Source organism: Barbatula barbatula, assembly GCF_947034865.1.
Source record: "Barbatula barbatula genome assembly, chromosome: 23".
Lineage (NCBI taxonomy): Eukaryota > Metazoa > Chordata > Actinopteri > Cypriniformes > Nemacheilidae > Barbatula > Barbatula barbatula.
Window position 1 is genome coordinate 16528971 of NC_136786.1, and position 14638 is coordinate 16543608.

Sequence of the window (14638 nt, forward strand, 5' to 3'; positions counted from 1 at the left end):
GGGATCTTTTACAGCCAGACCTGAAGAGAGAGGACCTTGGGAGAGCACGTGCAGGGATGCGATTATCTAAAGTGACACAGATGCCATGGGCAGGGGCATTCAGCATGATTATGAGACTGTCAGAGGGGAATGAATGAAAGAGCTTTAATTAGAACTGGCAGAGAAGAATCAAGTGTGTTGACTGAATTCATATTTAAGGGGGGATTTCTAGATTTAGTGGGATGATGTTTGTGCAGTTTGGTTTCGAGTCAGGTGCATTCATCACGTGTAAAAATGTTTACTGTATATGGAAAGAGGACATAATGTTAATGTTTATTTTAACCATTTGAATTGCTTTTTTGTTGTTGTATTTGTAACAATATGTCAGAGAAGTAACGATGCCACACAGAGAGCTGAAGTAGAAAAGCGTGAGTTTAATGAGTCCAAGCAAACTGAGCAAATATCCAAGGGAACAAAGTAATAAAATAATCATAAATAGCTTTCCATTGATGTATAGTTTGTTAGGATCGGACAATATTTGGCCGAGATACATATTGAGAAATATTGTATAAATACCGACATAAATATTGAGAAAATCCACTATGGAATTGTTTATCAGAGGCACTATAGCAGGCCCTTGCTAGGCGAAACAAGTTTGTTTTAACAGTCTCTGTTAGCTTACTGATGTAATGGCGTTGTGAAGTCCCAAATCTGAAATTCTAAGCTATACATCCCAGATCGCACAATCCACCTGGCTTAAGTATATTTGAGATCTGCATTTACATCTGCAATAGATAGTTCGGTCATCTGCAATACTTCTCGGAGACGTCGGGACATCTGTAATACGTCTGCTAAAGATCTGGAGCGTAAAAAACATCTGCTAAACATCTTAGAAAGAGCAGTTTTACATCCATTCTAAAGCATAAACATCTTACAGACATCTTCTAGATGTCTATATGACGTCTGACAGCAGACATCTCCGAGACGTATTGCAGATGAGCAAACTATGTATTGTAGATGTCTTGCAGATGTAAATGCAGACGTCAAATAGACGTAAGCCAGATGTATGTGTGTTATCTGTGACGGATACCAAACTTGAGTGGGTAATTCCCAAAGAGCGAACCGCAGCGAAGGATGTTTGTAGGCACGTTTCTGGCCATTTTAGCGATTTTGCTGCATCCACTCACAAAAAATTAAGTTTTGATATATTACGGTAGAAATTTTACAAGATATCTTCATGGAACATAATCTTGATTTTACTTTTGGCTTTTATACAACTGTTCCTGTGCTACTTATGACTTATACTGTGCTTGTTCCAGGGTCACATGATATAGCAGCATCAAATTAGCCCTTATTCTTAAACATATTTTATGGTTATTGCCATTCATATAAAAAAGCTATTTTTGATAGATCGATAACCTTTGTATTATTTTATTGGACAGCGAGAGCAAAATTTGTCATCAATAATTTATCTTTCCGAAAAGACAAATACTGTAACTGTTAAAGGAATCTGCTAAAAGTACACCAGCATGTCAAAGATATGAACTTAGTCACAAAATTGTAATATAGTAAAATTAGTATGGTCAATGTGGATGAGAGTAACAGATTGTTATCAAACATGACCTTGGTTTATAAGCGAACACTAAATGAGTTGCTCAGTGAGGACGAGTGAAATAAGATTACACTTCTCACATGTGGATCAACAGTTTAGCTTCACCATCAACACAGATAATATCAAGCACAAATGATGTTGTCTTCGACTTATTTCCTGTTCATTATATCTGTTGTCTTGTGTGTTTCCTGTGTTCTCAAAGGTCAATGCATCTATGAGCCGAAGCCGAGATCTCAGTGATTTAAAGACCACTGGTGCTCATTTTGCACGTTTAAACACATCTCACAAGTCTTTATAAAAGCACTCTGATTCTACATAACAACCCATCATGAAATTGTCACTCATTTACATTTACATTAAGCGTTTGGCAGACGCTTTTATCCGACTTACCTTGACATTATACACACAAACCTCAACCATCATTCATTAAAAAAACTCAAAAGACAGGCATGGGCCGAATACCGGTTTCAAGGTGTACCGAGGTATAAAAGAGTTAAGGTTCCGAAACCAAAACTGTGAAACCGTTTCTAAGGTATGAGCTGTGTTTACAGAAAAATGTATAATTAAATCATGTAATTAAATGTTGGATGTTTATGTCTAATATATATATATATATATATATATATATATATATATGACGAAAATATATTTTTTGAAAGCATATTGTTAAGGCTTTATTTTGACCTGGCACACATGTTCTATATGTCTAATTTATTGAGTACAGTTGAAAGGTTTTGTAAGAAATAACACATTTTAGTGTCGTAATAGTAATAACGTGATACCGTGGTATTTTTGATTGAAGTTATTATACCGCCAAAATATAATACCGGCCCATGCCTTAACATTAACAAATAACTAACAGTAACAATGACATTAAAGCATAAATTAAGCCAATCTTTAAAAAAATAAGAAAGGCAGAATTTAACATGCTGCAGTGCATCTTGGGAACTTTCTACCTCTGGCAAGATTGTTTCTTCAGAATACACTGTTTTGTAAATTGGGCAAACTTTCTGACACATTTTGGCCAAACACTTGAGAATCCAGTAATAATCTTCGTTAAAAACATGTTTAGTCTAATTTTGTTTAGCATATGCAAAACGATAATTTAACTGATTTCACAAAAAATTCTATGTTCAAGTAACTTATTTATCTTCGTAGGGAGAACATTTTAAAAGTTGGATTTTTGACAGTGGGTCAATAACCTTTTGAGAAGTCACCGTCATTTACCCCTTTTTACACATTTAACTTCTATGGACTTTAAAGAGATAATGTTCAATTGATAGAGCTTTAGGCTCGGACCTCTGCCTCTTGATGTGATCAAACAGCAAGATATTACTTCTGTTCATCGGACTTGACTGTGGAGCACCATGAACCGCTTACCTTCTGTGAATCTGTCCTCATCGATATCTCCTGCTGGAAGAAGAAACGTCACAGTGAGAAACTTATAATGCGTGCTGGCTGTGGGTGAAGAAAGTGTTTGCTCTGAAATGACAAAACCAAAACACACTTGAAATAATGCAATATATAGTGTGGTAAATGTCCAAAAGACAGTTTGGAACTATGCCAACCCCTCAAAGAAAAACAAGGTATTACCTTAGTACCCCTTGTAGTATTGTTTCCTTTGTGTGTAAATATCAATATTAACAAAGTCTTGATGCAGTCAGCAAGGATGTTATCAGATAAACAACAGCTGATGTTGAATTTATGAACATGGCCAGTGCTTCTGTTTGTTTGGGATACAGAGAAGCATCTCCACTGGCTCAGATGGACAATGGAGCATTTTAGGCAGACAGGCAGCATATGGAGGGTTTTACACACCTTGAATAATGAATGTCCTGACCAAGAACACTCTGAGCTCTGTCTCTGGAGACCAGAGTCCAAAATATCCACATGTCCAATAGTAGACTGCTGACGTTAAAAATGGTGAGACAAATGATGATGATTATGTAAACATCACTGATCACGAAATAGCTGAAATTGGTATTGTTTAATTAGTTCTGGTCACATAATAGATCAGTTTAATGATTATCTACATCATTTATCTTTATTTTATTCAAAACCTATATGAAATAAGTTTGGAAAGACCAGGAAGTGATGTCACAATTTACAAACAAGAAAATAAAATCTTTAGTTTCATGTATTTCTTTCACTTTTTGCCATTGGTTGATTTGGTGAGAAGTTTGGGTGCTGGCAGCTGGATTATAAATAGATGACAGATGAAAATGAAACACTTGTTCTATACATTCAGTGGATTGGTTTGATTTTAATTGAATAAACTTAGGATGCTTTTTGAGATAAAGGTTAAATGTAACTGACTGTTTTACTTTGATTATGGGCTGTCCAACCTTACTCTTTAAACATTTGTCCTTATTATTTGTTTTCTGTCTCCCTCTATAGGCCATCACAAGAGTTGAAAATAATGCTGGAAGGACATCCAGAACAACAGCTTTATCTGAAACCAGTCATTTTGGAGAGAGAATGGTTTCTCTGGCTTCTGATGACGTTTCAAGAACACAAGTACAGACAAGAACGCATATTGAGAAACGGCCAAGAACGGATCCCCGGATGTCCTTGATCCATCCCTTTAATCGAGGATGCATTGGGAAGTGACTTGGAAGTGACTTATAACGGTTTATATTTCCCAACATCCATTGCGCAGAAACGGCAGTGGAGCAGAAAAACAGCAAAATATAATATTACGGTCACAAAATGTAGTTTTAAGAGTTGGTTAGGCGAGAATGTATGTGTTTAAAGTTGAAATCTTCAGTTGGTTGATATTTAAAAATGATCTGGGAGGATGTTGGAGATGTGATCTCCAGGCAATCACCGGATGCTGAGCGCTCACCCGCTCAACGCAGCTTCACCTCGGCAAGTGTTTTCCCTGATGTCACAGGCATATTCTAAGATGACAATGCCAGGACTCATCAGGCTCAAATGATGAAAGAGTGGTTCATTTTCACACCTAAACCTCATTGAGAATCTTTGGGATGCGCTGGAAAAGACTGTGGGCAACTCTCCCATCATCAATACAAGATCTTGACGAAAAACGTATGCAATTCTGGACATTCTGGAAATTGCAGACGCTTGTAGAAACGATGCCACAGCGAATGGATGGCGGAATCAAAGGCGGTCCAACGAAATGTTAGAGTGTGTGGATTCAAAGGTTAACGCTTCGAGAAAAATAACCTTGTTCCCTAGTTTCTGATTTGAGCATATGCAAGATCTTTTTAGAAATAATCCACACAAACATCAAACAACAGTAGCTTAATTTTACGAAATCTTAAATTTTATAAGTGAAGCTTGAGCATTTTTGATGTACCTACAGCTGTTGTCAGTGTTTTTGTTTGGCAATGCCAGCAGGTATGTGTTAAATATAACACGGGAGACTGTATTCTGTCGATTGTGGCACGAAACAACACGAGATGATATTTTAAACTCCTTGGGGCGGTTTCCCTGACAGGTCTTAGTCTAAAACTAATTTAAATGTAAGCGGTGTCTTGAAAACAACTTGTACTGGCATATCAGTGCAATCCTTTTGTCTCAGGATGCATAGACCAACAGAAGGAAAGATGGTTAAAACACTGAAAATTCAGATGCACTCTTACTCTAATGTGCTTTCATTTGATCTAAAGCATGACCAGAAAAGCATGCTTTGCACCTTCGTGTAATTCCAAACATCTATGGTTGTTTTTCTGTGAAACACAGACAAGTAAACAACATTTGCTTCTATTGACTTCCACTGCATGAACACAAAACCCTTAACACCTTGGTCAAAATATATTATTTTGTGTTCTGCAGGAAAATTGGTCATATACAGGTTTTGAATGACATGAGGGTGAATAAAGTATCAGAAATCAGAAAAGCAGAAATCAGAAAGAGCTTAATTGCCAAGTATGCTTGCGCACACAAGGACTTTTGTTTTAGTGACATCAGTTTCCAGTACACAGAGACAACAACACACAGACAAAAATAGGCAAACAAATAAGTGTATAAATAAGTCTATTTAACAGGAGTGACTAGACACCACCACGATCATCGGAGGTGGTTAAAGTGTACAAACACACATGCGCTAACAAGGTCTATCCAAATGCGCAAAATGACGAAATTAAAGAACACAGTCTAACATAATATTATTTTACAGTGATTTACTCCTTACTTTACTTGTTGTTTTAAATAAACCATGAACTACTACTATAGATGGTCACATTTCATTCAGTTTGCACTTATGCAGAGCACAGATCATTTGTTTTTGTAAGGGCTGTGTCTGTGCCTGTGGCATGTTCAAGCGCAACGTTTTCACTGGAAACGTTTTGAAACAAGGATTGAGATACCGTTCTCTTGTTTTGTGGGCCGTTTCTGTTGCTCATTTATTTTATACTGTCCTGTAACTCTTAAATTTTGGTCTGATGTAAGCTCCCTTTTATTTGCCCATAAAAATATAGTTTATATGTTATCTCTTGTTGTTATATGTTCATATACCAATAAATGTAAAATGTTTGATCATGTGGTGTATTTCTATATTTTACATGGCAAATATTATATTCATACACAAAAGTTTGTAAAATCTGCACTTAGCTGCCATATATTTTGGTTAGAATTGGAGCTTAAAAAATCTCTATGGTTTATAAACAACCAAAAAATGTCAAGTCGTTAAAATGTATGGAGACTTCAATTTAATATCGCCTGTTTTGTCCAAAGGACAAATTATTTAGCTTTTTTTTCTTCTTCCTCTTTGCATGGTATATTGTCTGATGTTGTAATTTTCAAAGATTTCTATTAATAAAATAAAATTAAAAAACAAAAAAACAACCGTTTCTGTTAGAACGGGCCACACGAGGCCTCGCGCATGACTGAAAAAAATATTTGTATTGTTTTATTTCGTTTCTCACCCACAGAAATAAAATGCTTGATGTGTCTTCCATTATATATCATTTCATAACACATAAAAAAAATGTAACATGTGTATTATTAATATCGATATGTGCTTAGGTACGTGCTCGCTCCGTTGCGTGTACGTGCACTGCTCACTCAGAGGAAGAACCGGTGAGTAAAACGTGTTCAGTGAAAACTTTCCGCTAAATTGTACCACGTATTTTTTTCCTTAAACTTATTAGGTTTGTGTTGTCTAAAAAATTTGGAAAAGTAAAAAAACTGTCAACAAATGTCATTTTGTTATTATGAAACGTCTCAACATTGTATTAATATAGCTTAAATATTTAATTGGAGTTGTACTTCAACATGTCTAAAGCTGACTTGATCCAGAAGGTAATGATTTACTGTGTTAATTCAGCTGATTTCAGTGTACAGTTCATTTGATTGATAAAGTTTTGATAATCTGCATTAACTCACATATTGCACTGAAACTTTATGGCTAATGTCTATAATTTATGCACACTTAAGTCACTTGCACTATTGTTTAGTCTAAATTATTATCTGTTCATAGCCACCTTTACATTAATATTCATAGTATATAGTCATCTGTATATATTGTTCATAGTACATACCTACTGTAAAATATTTTCATAATCCATGAACACTGTATAATATTTTCCTAATATTGTATTCTGTATTTATTCACTTTATTGCACTTCTGGTTAGACCTAAAATACATTTCGTTACACTGTACTTGTATATGTACAATAAAATTGAATCTAATCTAATCTAATCTAATAATGCTGTTAAACTCACTGAGTTTAGAAACAGGAAGGCATTACAAGCCCCTGGTTATCTCTCCCTTACATGGGTGTGTACAGTAAAGGTTAACCTTCTTTAATCTAATGCTGTTAAATTGATGCAAACTTTTTGCTGAAATATCCACCGTATTAACTACTAATGTGAAAGTTTTTCTTAGAAAATCATCATAAAACTTCCTCAAAACCATTGCAAGTTCTCACAGGGACTTGCAAACTCGTTTGACTTTTTAGTTGCATGGTTTTATTTTTAATTTAACATATATATTGTATATGGTGTTACACTTATGGATAAATAAGAAATAAAGCTATTTCTAATAATACAAAATAATTGATCTCTGGAAATCGTCTCGCGACCCCTACTTTGGGAACCCCTGTTTTAGTCTACTTGTATTTCAAATCTAACTAATGGGTCTTCAAAGAATACCGATAACACTACATTATACTTCATATTTGCACAATAAGTCTTTCAAATGCAACTTTTTGAAGTCATATTTAGTTGATAGCTGTCATATTTTTGCTCTTTTGTTATATTTTTCTAACTTTTATTTAGTTGTACTGTGTGCTTTAATGTTTTCCACTAGATGGCGCGCACGTCATTAATTGATATTTGATATACTAGATATTTTGATGTTAACTGGCTGACATGGCTGGTGATACAATGATTTTTCATCTCAATACATTCATGAATATTTTGACAGGTATTTGTGTTTAAGTGGGTGTGGAAATGACGTGTATTGTGATTTGTAAGTGGGCTTGTTTGTTTCAGTACTGGGCGTTCCTTGTACCAGCCAGTACGGTTTCATTTGTATGTGGTGAAGTTTACCACTATATGGCGCAACATAGTGAGCCCTTGAGGAACCTGTTTTAATATTTAAAAAATGATTGGACTCTTCTGTGTAATGAAACACAAAGTTTTTATTACATTTTAATTTTAAAGCAAGATAGCAAAGCTTTCGTCTATATATGAGAGATTCATCTCGACAAGCATCCACATTAGCTAATGTCTTAAACACAAATGATGTGTATGTATGTTTTATATCAATTGAAAGATACATTATTTTAGATTTGCGCCTAAAGCTTGTTACTTAGAAATGGAGCAGACATCTAGACCTCCACTGGCTCAGTCCTGTATCTCCTTCAGACCTGAGGAAAACATGAAAAACATTAATATGTTTTCACAGTAAAGTGAAACGGTCACATTATGACAACTGTATGTACCTTTCATCTGGTGGGAAACCCAGCGTGCTTTCGGATCAGAGCAGTATTTTCCACTCTCTGTGTAGAAACTAGTGTGCAGGACGGATACACAAACACATTAAACACAAATTACAATCGCAGAAATATAAACCTCTGTGATATTCCAGTGTGTAGTAAAAGCTTACACGATGGCATCGACACATGGAGCAAGAGCATTCTGATGCTTGTATCCCTTCAGTTTTATGTCAAATGGGATTCTTGCCTTCGACACCTCTTTACAGCAGCTGACTCCGACTTTGGTTGGTCGACGATCTGAGAAAGAAAGTGAGAAGTATATCTATTGACCTGACTGTGGGTGTGTTGAAGATGTGATCTTTGATCAGAGCAAACGGAGTCACAAACTGTGATTTAGCCAAATGCAATGTAATACTAGATTTCTCATCATTTCCTTTTTTAACTTAAATTAAAGGCACTGTACTTACAGTTGCCCTGCTGCTCAGAAACGCACACAAGAACCATCAGCATCAAAGTTATTTTCCAGTAGAGGTGCATGATGCTGAGAGGAGATTCTCAGAAGGCCAGATGAGGAAAATGTCTGCAGAACAGTTTCGAAGGTGTAAGCAAGACAGACTCTTTAACGCACTGTTTTTGCCACAGGATATGCACTTCCTGCATCTCTAACCAGTAATAATATTCTGCCTGTCTGCACATGTGGCAAACCTTTAATATCGGAACATCTATCTTTCATAAGAAAAGCTCATCGAGGCCGTGTGATAGTGTGACAGGTGTCATGTGTCCACCAGCTGCAGATGTTCATTGACCCGGTCAGTTAGGTAATGTTTATTATAATCGTGTCGTACACGGAGGTCTTTTATAAGAAATACTATTCAGCTGGAAAATGCGTCACAAATGTACCACCACAAAACCATTGCATCAAGTGAGAAATATACCATCACAAAAGTCACACCTCTCACCCACAAGACACATCATTACACAGTCAGCATCATTTATGAGCAAAAAGAGCACGTAGCGCACACTCAGAAGCATTAAACAAAGTCTGCTTTTGCTCATCAATTCATTAGTTTTAGATCACAGGTGTTCAACTCATCATCTTACCGACACACATCATTCTGAACATCTCTTGCACTTGCATCATCCTACTCGAGTTTTATCGGTGAAATATTATACATAACAAAGTATTCAATACTGATTCGCTATAAATATGTAACCAGATGGCTATTTGAGATGAACTAATAAAGAACCAACTTTTCTTTTTCAAGTCGCCCTTCGTGTATTCTATTGTATTTATCTACATACTCAAAATGTAGTGACAGTGATTCAAATATTTTAAGGAGACAACAAGGACATGTCTAACTTTAAAAATAGATTTTTATTTCTTTTACTGTCATTATAAGTTGATGGTTAGATTAAGTAGATCCTCTCACACAAGTGAAGTTACTGATGGATGATGATGGTGTAAACATTATGTTTTGGACCTCACGGGTTGATGATAGTTAATTTCGAGTTCTGTAACGCATTTTATAGTTTCATTTCATTAACACTGCATATAGGAATTTATAGTCTGTCTGATAGTTGACCTGTGTTTTGACTTGCATAACCTTATATGAAAATTGTAAAAAGCGCTATATAAATAAAGCTGACTTGACTTGACTTGAAATACTAGATGTTATTACTAGAAAACTGTACTACATCCAAAGTAGTGTGTAGAGTTTTTATGTCATTGTAAATTCTGTGATGGTTCGCTACTTGCTTGCTTTCCCCTTTAGTTTCAAAGCTGTCAAAAGCAATGGGAACTTAGTTGAAGACACTGAAAGTAGACTTCACACAGATTTGATCTTTCCTTTGTGGTTTCTGCATTTTGAGAGTTGATCTTCTGCTCTGTCTTCTTGGATCTTATATATATTAAGCTCTTGCCCTTATGACTCGGTCTCACTTAACTTTTCTTATTCTTATGGGAGTTTACTGATGCGTTACCGCCACCTACTGAAGTGGGGTGTAAAAAGTTTCTAGAGAACCTGTACCTGTAAAACGTTTTTGTACCTGTAAAAAGTTTTTCCTTAACGCTGCACCAAAAATTTATTTTAATGTGAATTGTGAGCATATTCCATTTGGGTGTTTACCTATTAAAGAGTCTTACTGAGTCCTGTGTGCCTTGTTTTGAGAAGAGTGAAGACTACCATCAGCTTGAGATGATAAAATCAGAACTTATTTAATCTTTTTACTGTTACAGTTAATGTATTTCGTTTAAGATATTAAGTCTGCGTTACTTTATAGTCCCTACTCGAGAGTGCTGACAAACTGTCTGATGCAACTAAAATCAATCCTTTTGGTTATTTTCCTCTACCATTGTAAACCTAACCACAAGTTCTAGTGTATAAACCTGTCCTGATAAATGATCTGTTGTTCTTTTCTACATCATTTTATCATATTGTGGGATGTACTACAGCATCGATACGGTCATTCTCAGAAGCATTTTTGAACCCCTCGTAAAAATATAGATTATATTTGTATTGCACATTTTACAATTTTTTTTTGGAACTATAACTATTTATAATTCATAAGACAACAATTATATATGTATATTAAATAATTGCCCATAGCACATCTTTTTATTTTTACATAATAGTCAAATGAAGACCACTTTGCAATAAAAGAAGTTTAAGATTATACATATTTGTAAAAATAAATACAAGCAATACTTTAGCAGCATTTGTTAATAGCGGTTAATACTCATTTAAACGTGTCATATTTAATTATATTAGTTGTATGTTGTAAATGTTGAACAAAATAAATATGTTTTAAAATCTGGCAAATTGTACATCATAGGCTAATACATCATGCATACACTGATTTGTGAAACGCATGGTTTTGTGTTTATTGTAGGTATAAATAAAATTAAAATCCATGGAGAAAAGTTTGTATTACTTATAGTAACAATTACTCTACAAAACTGTAGTTGGCACTACAAATTGCATGTTAACGCATTCTGAAATGAGGGCCGATGCATGGATGTTTTCCACTTGTTAAGCCGACGTCATGCACCATCATATGGAAGGTCGTATACTGTTTCCAGGTCCAAACTCTCAAAAAGATGCTATATTCAAACAACAACAAAAATCTAATATAATATATTCTATATACTAGATATATTTAGATGGCCAGTCATGTATTTATTTTTCATAATTTATTAAAATATTCCTGGTGACTAGTGAGTAAATACATGTTTCGCTTAAATATACAATATATCTGTTCTGTATTTGGTGAAGTTCACCCCTGGGGCAACATATTTACTGATTGGTGAATATGATTATAGAAGACAATCCAAAATTTGACACGGTGCAAAAACAAAACTCTTGTGTGAAATAAACACAAAACATTTTAGAGCAGATAAAAGAGATAATATTCACACATAAGCTGAAGGGGTAGGTACTGTTATTATTAACATTTACTTTAAAACAAACGCAATGTATATAAATATATGATAGTCTCTATTACGAGACCATGCACATTGATGCACAGATAAATAGATTTGTTTCTCAGAACTGTTCAGATATGAAGTGCATATCTAGACCTCCACGGACTCAGCGCTGTATCTCCTTCAGACCTGAGGACAACACAGCAAACAAATTGTATTATGTTATGAGTTATTTCATACAGAGGCAAACAGTACTAAATATTAAGGGATACCTTTCAATTTGGGATTAATCCAGCGTGCGTTTGGATCAGAGCAGTATTTTTCATTCTCCGTGTAGAAACTGTTGTGCGGTATGACAAACACGTTAAACACAAATACCAACACAAATATAAACCGCTGTGTAGAGGAAACTTACATGATGGCATCGACACATGGAGCAAGAGCATTCTGATGCCTGTATCCCATCAGTTTTATGCGATTTGGGATTCTTGCTTTCGACACCTCTGTACAGCAGCTGACTCCGACTCTGGTAGGCCGACGATCTGAGAACGAGAGTGAGAGATACAGATTGAAATCCACCTACTGTAGGTTTGAAAACCAGCTCTGAAATTGATGTGATCTTTGATAAGAGCTCAAACTGTGATTCAGCCAAATATCATATAAAGCCATATTCACCATCCTTTAATTCTTAAGTATGAGAATCATTATATTAGATGCTAGAAAATCCGAGCATTCATTAAAAAGATATCCACCATAACCAAACTAAATACAAACATCTTCTACGTTCGCTTGACGAACTGTCCACTATTTGCACACAAAACTGTTGTTCATTATCCCATAGCTTCTTTCGCTACATCACATAGTTTTGTAGAACATGCCATGATAGATGCTCTCTCATTTGTAAGATGCTTTGAATAAACAGCGTCTTCTAAATTAATACACGTCAACATAAAAATCAATTACAAAAATCAATAGATCTGTCATGAGGCATGTGTTTAGTATTCAAAATGACTGAACTCACAATTGCCCTGCTGCTCAGAAACACACACAAGAACCATCAGCATTAAAGTTATTTTCCAGTAGAGGTGCATGATGCTGAGATAAGACTTTCAGAAGACAAGTTGAGGAAGATGTCTGCAGAACAGTTTGGAAGGTCTAAAGCTAGACACAAACCCTTTTGTAAGCTTTGTTTTTGCAACGGGACATGCACTTCCTGTGCATCACTAACCAGTGAAAAATTCTGCAATGTGGCAAACCTTAACATTTTTTATCTTTCCTTCATCATTTTTTATGTTTGATGTCTTTACGTGTTATATGTCCACCACCTGTTTGTATGACAGGAGTAATATTATTTAGATATCATTGTTTATACTTACAGTTTCCTAAGGCACCAGTGAAACATCCCATGAGGGTGATGAGAGCAGCAAAGGCGAATAATCTAGATGTCCAGCCCTGCATACCGTAGCTCTTGGTGTCCAGACAATAGATGTTTACTGACCCGGTCAGTTAGGTAATTTTTATTATAGTCGTGCCGTACACGGAGTTCTTTTATAAGAAATACTATTCAGCTGGAAAATGCGTCACAAATTTACAACCACAAACCGTTGCATCAAGTGAGAAATATACCCTCACAAAGATTACACCTCTCACCCACATTATACACGAGTACACAGTCAGCATCATTTATGAGCAAACAATATTCCCCCTTTAAAATGAAAACACAAAATGATAGTGAAAGAGAACAAATCAGGTGTTTGAATAACTACAGCTTTAATTCAGAAATGATACTCAAAGACTGACAGACTCATTGGTAGTGTACGACTGCACGCTGCAGATGTTTTAGGTTCAGACATTTTTCATTAGTTTATTTGCAGTTTCAGATCAAAATCATTCAAACTTTTTTCAGCATATGGACACATTTTCCAGATTTTTTAATTGTACAAATCATTGTGTTATACGTGCATTATTTTATATTTATTATGTTATATATAACCAGTACAAATATGTGTATGAGTGCCAAAAAAGTTAGCTCTTACAGATCCAAGGTTAAGATTGAGATCACTTGTTCTTGTGCTTTAGGTCTTTCTCATCAGGAAAATGACTGTTATACAAAGTGAAACTGCTGTGAGTTAACACTAGAGATGTTGGGGAAAAACAGCAGGCAGGAGACAAACATGATTTATTGAATGATCTTCATTGTCGTTTCAATGCTCAGTCTTACTTGAAAGAAAGAGGCCAGCAAACAAATATGAAGAGCATGTTAAAGACATACAAGGTATGAGATATCCATGCCTGATTTAAAAGTCCTGTAGTTTACTCAGAAGCCTGTATTTGCTCATCAGTTTATTTGTTGTATCAGATGACATATGTTCCAGCGCTCATCATCATACTGACACATAGTTTCCACACAGCGTTTTCCAAAAAACACACATCATTCTGAAATTCTCTTTTACTTGCGTCATCCTTTCTGAGTCTTATACATGTCAAACCCGATGTACTTGCTGTAATGCGCTGAATTTTACAATTTGAAATACTAATTATACACATAATGTTTAATGTCTATGCTTAAAATCCTTAAAAAGTATTTTCAACTTAAAAAATAAGTTTGAAAAATATAACTGGTTAGAGATGTGTGATCATTATGCCATCCATCTCTTCTGTAACAAAATATGTGAGTAACTTTTCAGGTTAACTGTAGTTCAGTAAAGAATAATAACAGTC

The 14638-nt window shown here is 35.2% G+C and overlaps 2 protein-coding genes across 3 annotated transcripts; both read right to left on the reverse strand.

Moving 5' to 3' along the window:
- Positions 1-8180: 8180 nt before the first annotated feature.
- LOC306911995 (C-C motif chemokine 8-like) lies at positions 8181-9125 on the reverse strand. Its single transcript, XM_079487741.1, has 4 exons — positions 8964-9125; positions 8667-8793; positions 8503-8570; positions 8181-8427 (listed from the first exon to the last, which is right to left on the reverse strand). The coding sequence occupies exons 1-4, from the start codon at positions 9031-9033 to the stop codon at positions 8405-8407; spliced, it is 288 nt and encodes a 95-aa protein (XP_079343867.1). The 5' UTR covers positions 9034-9125; the 3' UTR covers positions 8181-8404.
- A 1956-nt stretch (positions 9126-11081) lies between these two features.
- LOC306911994 (C-C motif chemokine 8-like) lies at positions 11082-13598 on the reverse strand. Of its 2 annotated transcripts, none has more exons than XM_079487739.1 (4): positions 13294-13598; positions 12333-12459; positions 12190-12257; positions 11082-12106 (listed from the first exon to the last, which is right to left on the reverse strand). In XM_079487739.1, exons 1-4 carry the CDS (start codon positions 13373-13375, stop codon positions 12084-12086), a joined length of 300 nt encoding a protein of 99 aa, XP_079343865.1. In that variant the 5' UTR covers positions 13376-13598; the 3' UTR covers positions 11082-12083. The 2 variants fall into 2 exon arrangements, with proteins under 2 accessions (XP_079343865.1, XP_079343866.1); XM_079487740.1 differs by lacking the exon at positions 13294-13598 and adding an exon at positions 12939-13084.
- Positions 13599-14638: the final 1040 nt, after the last annotated feature.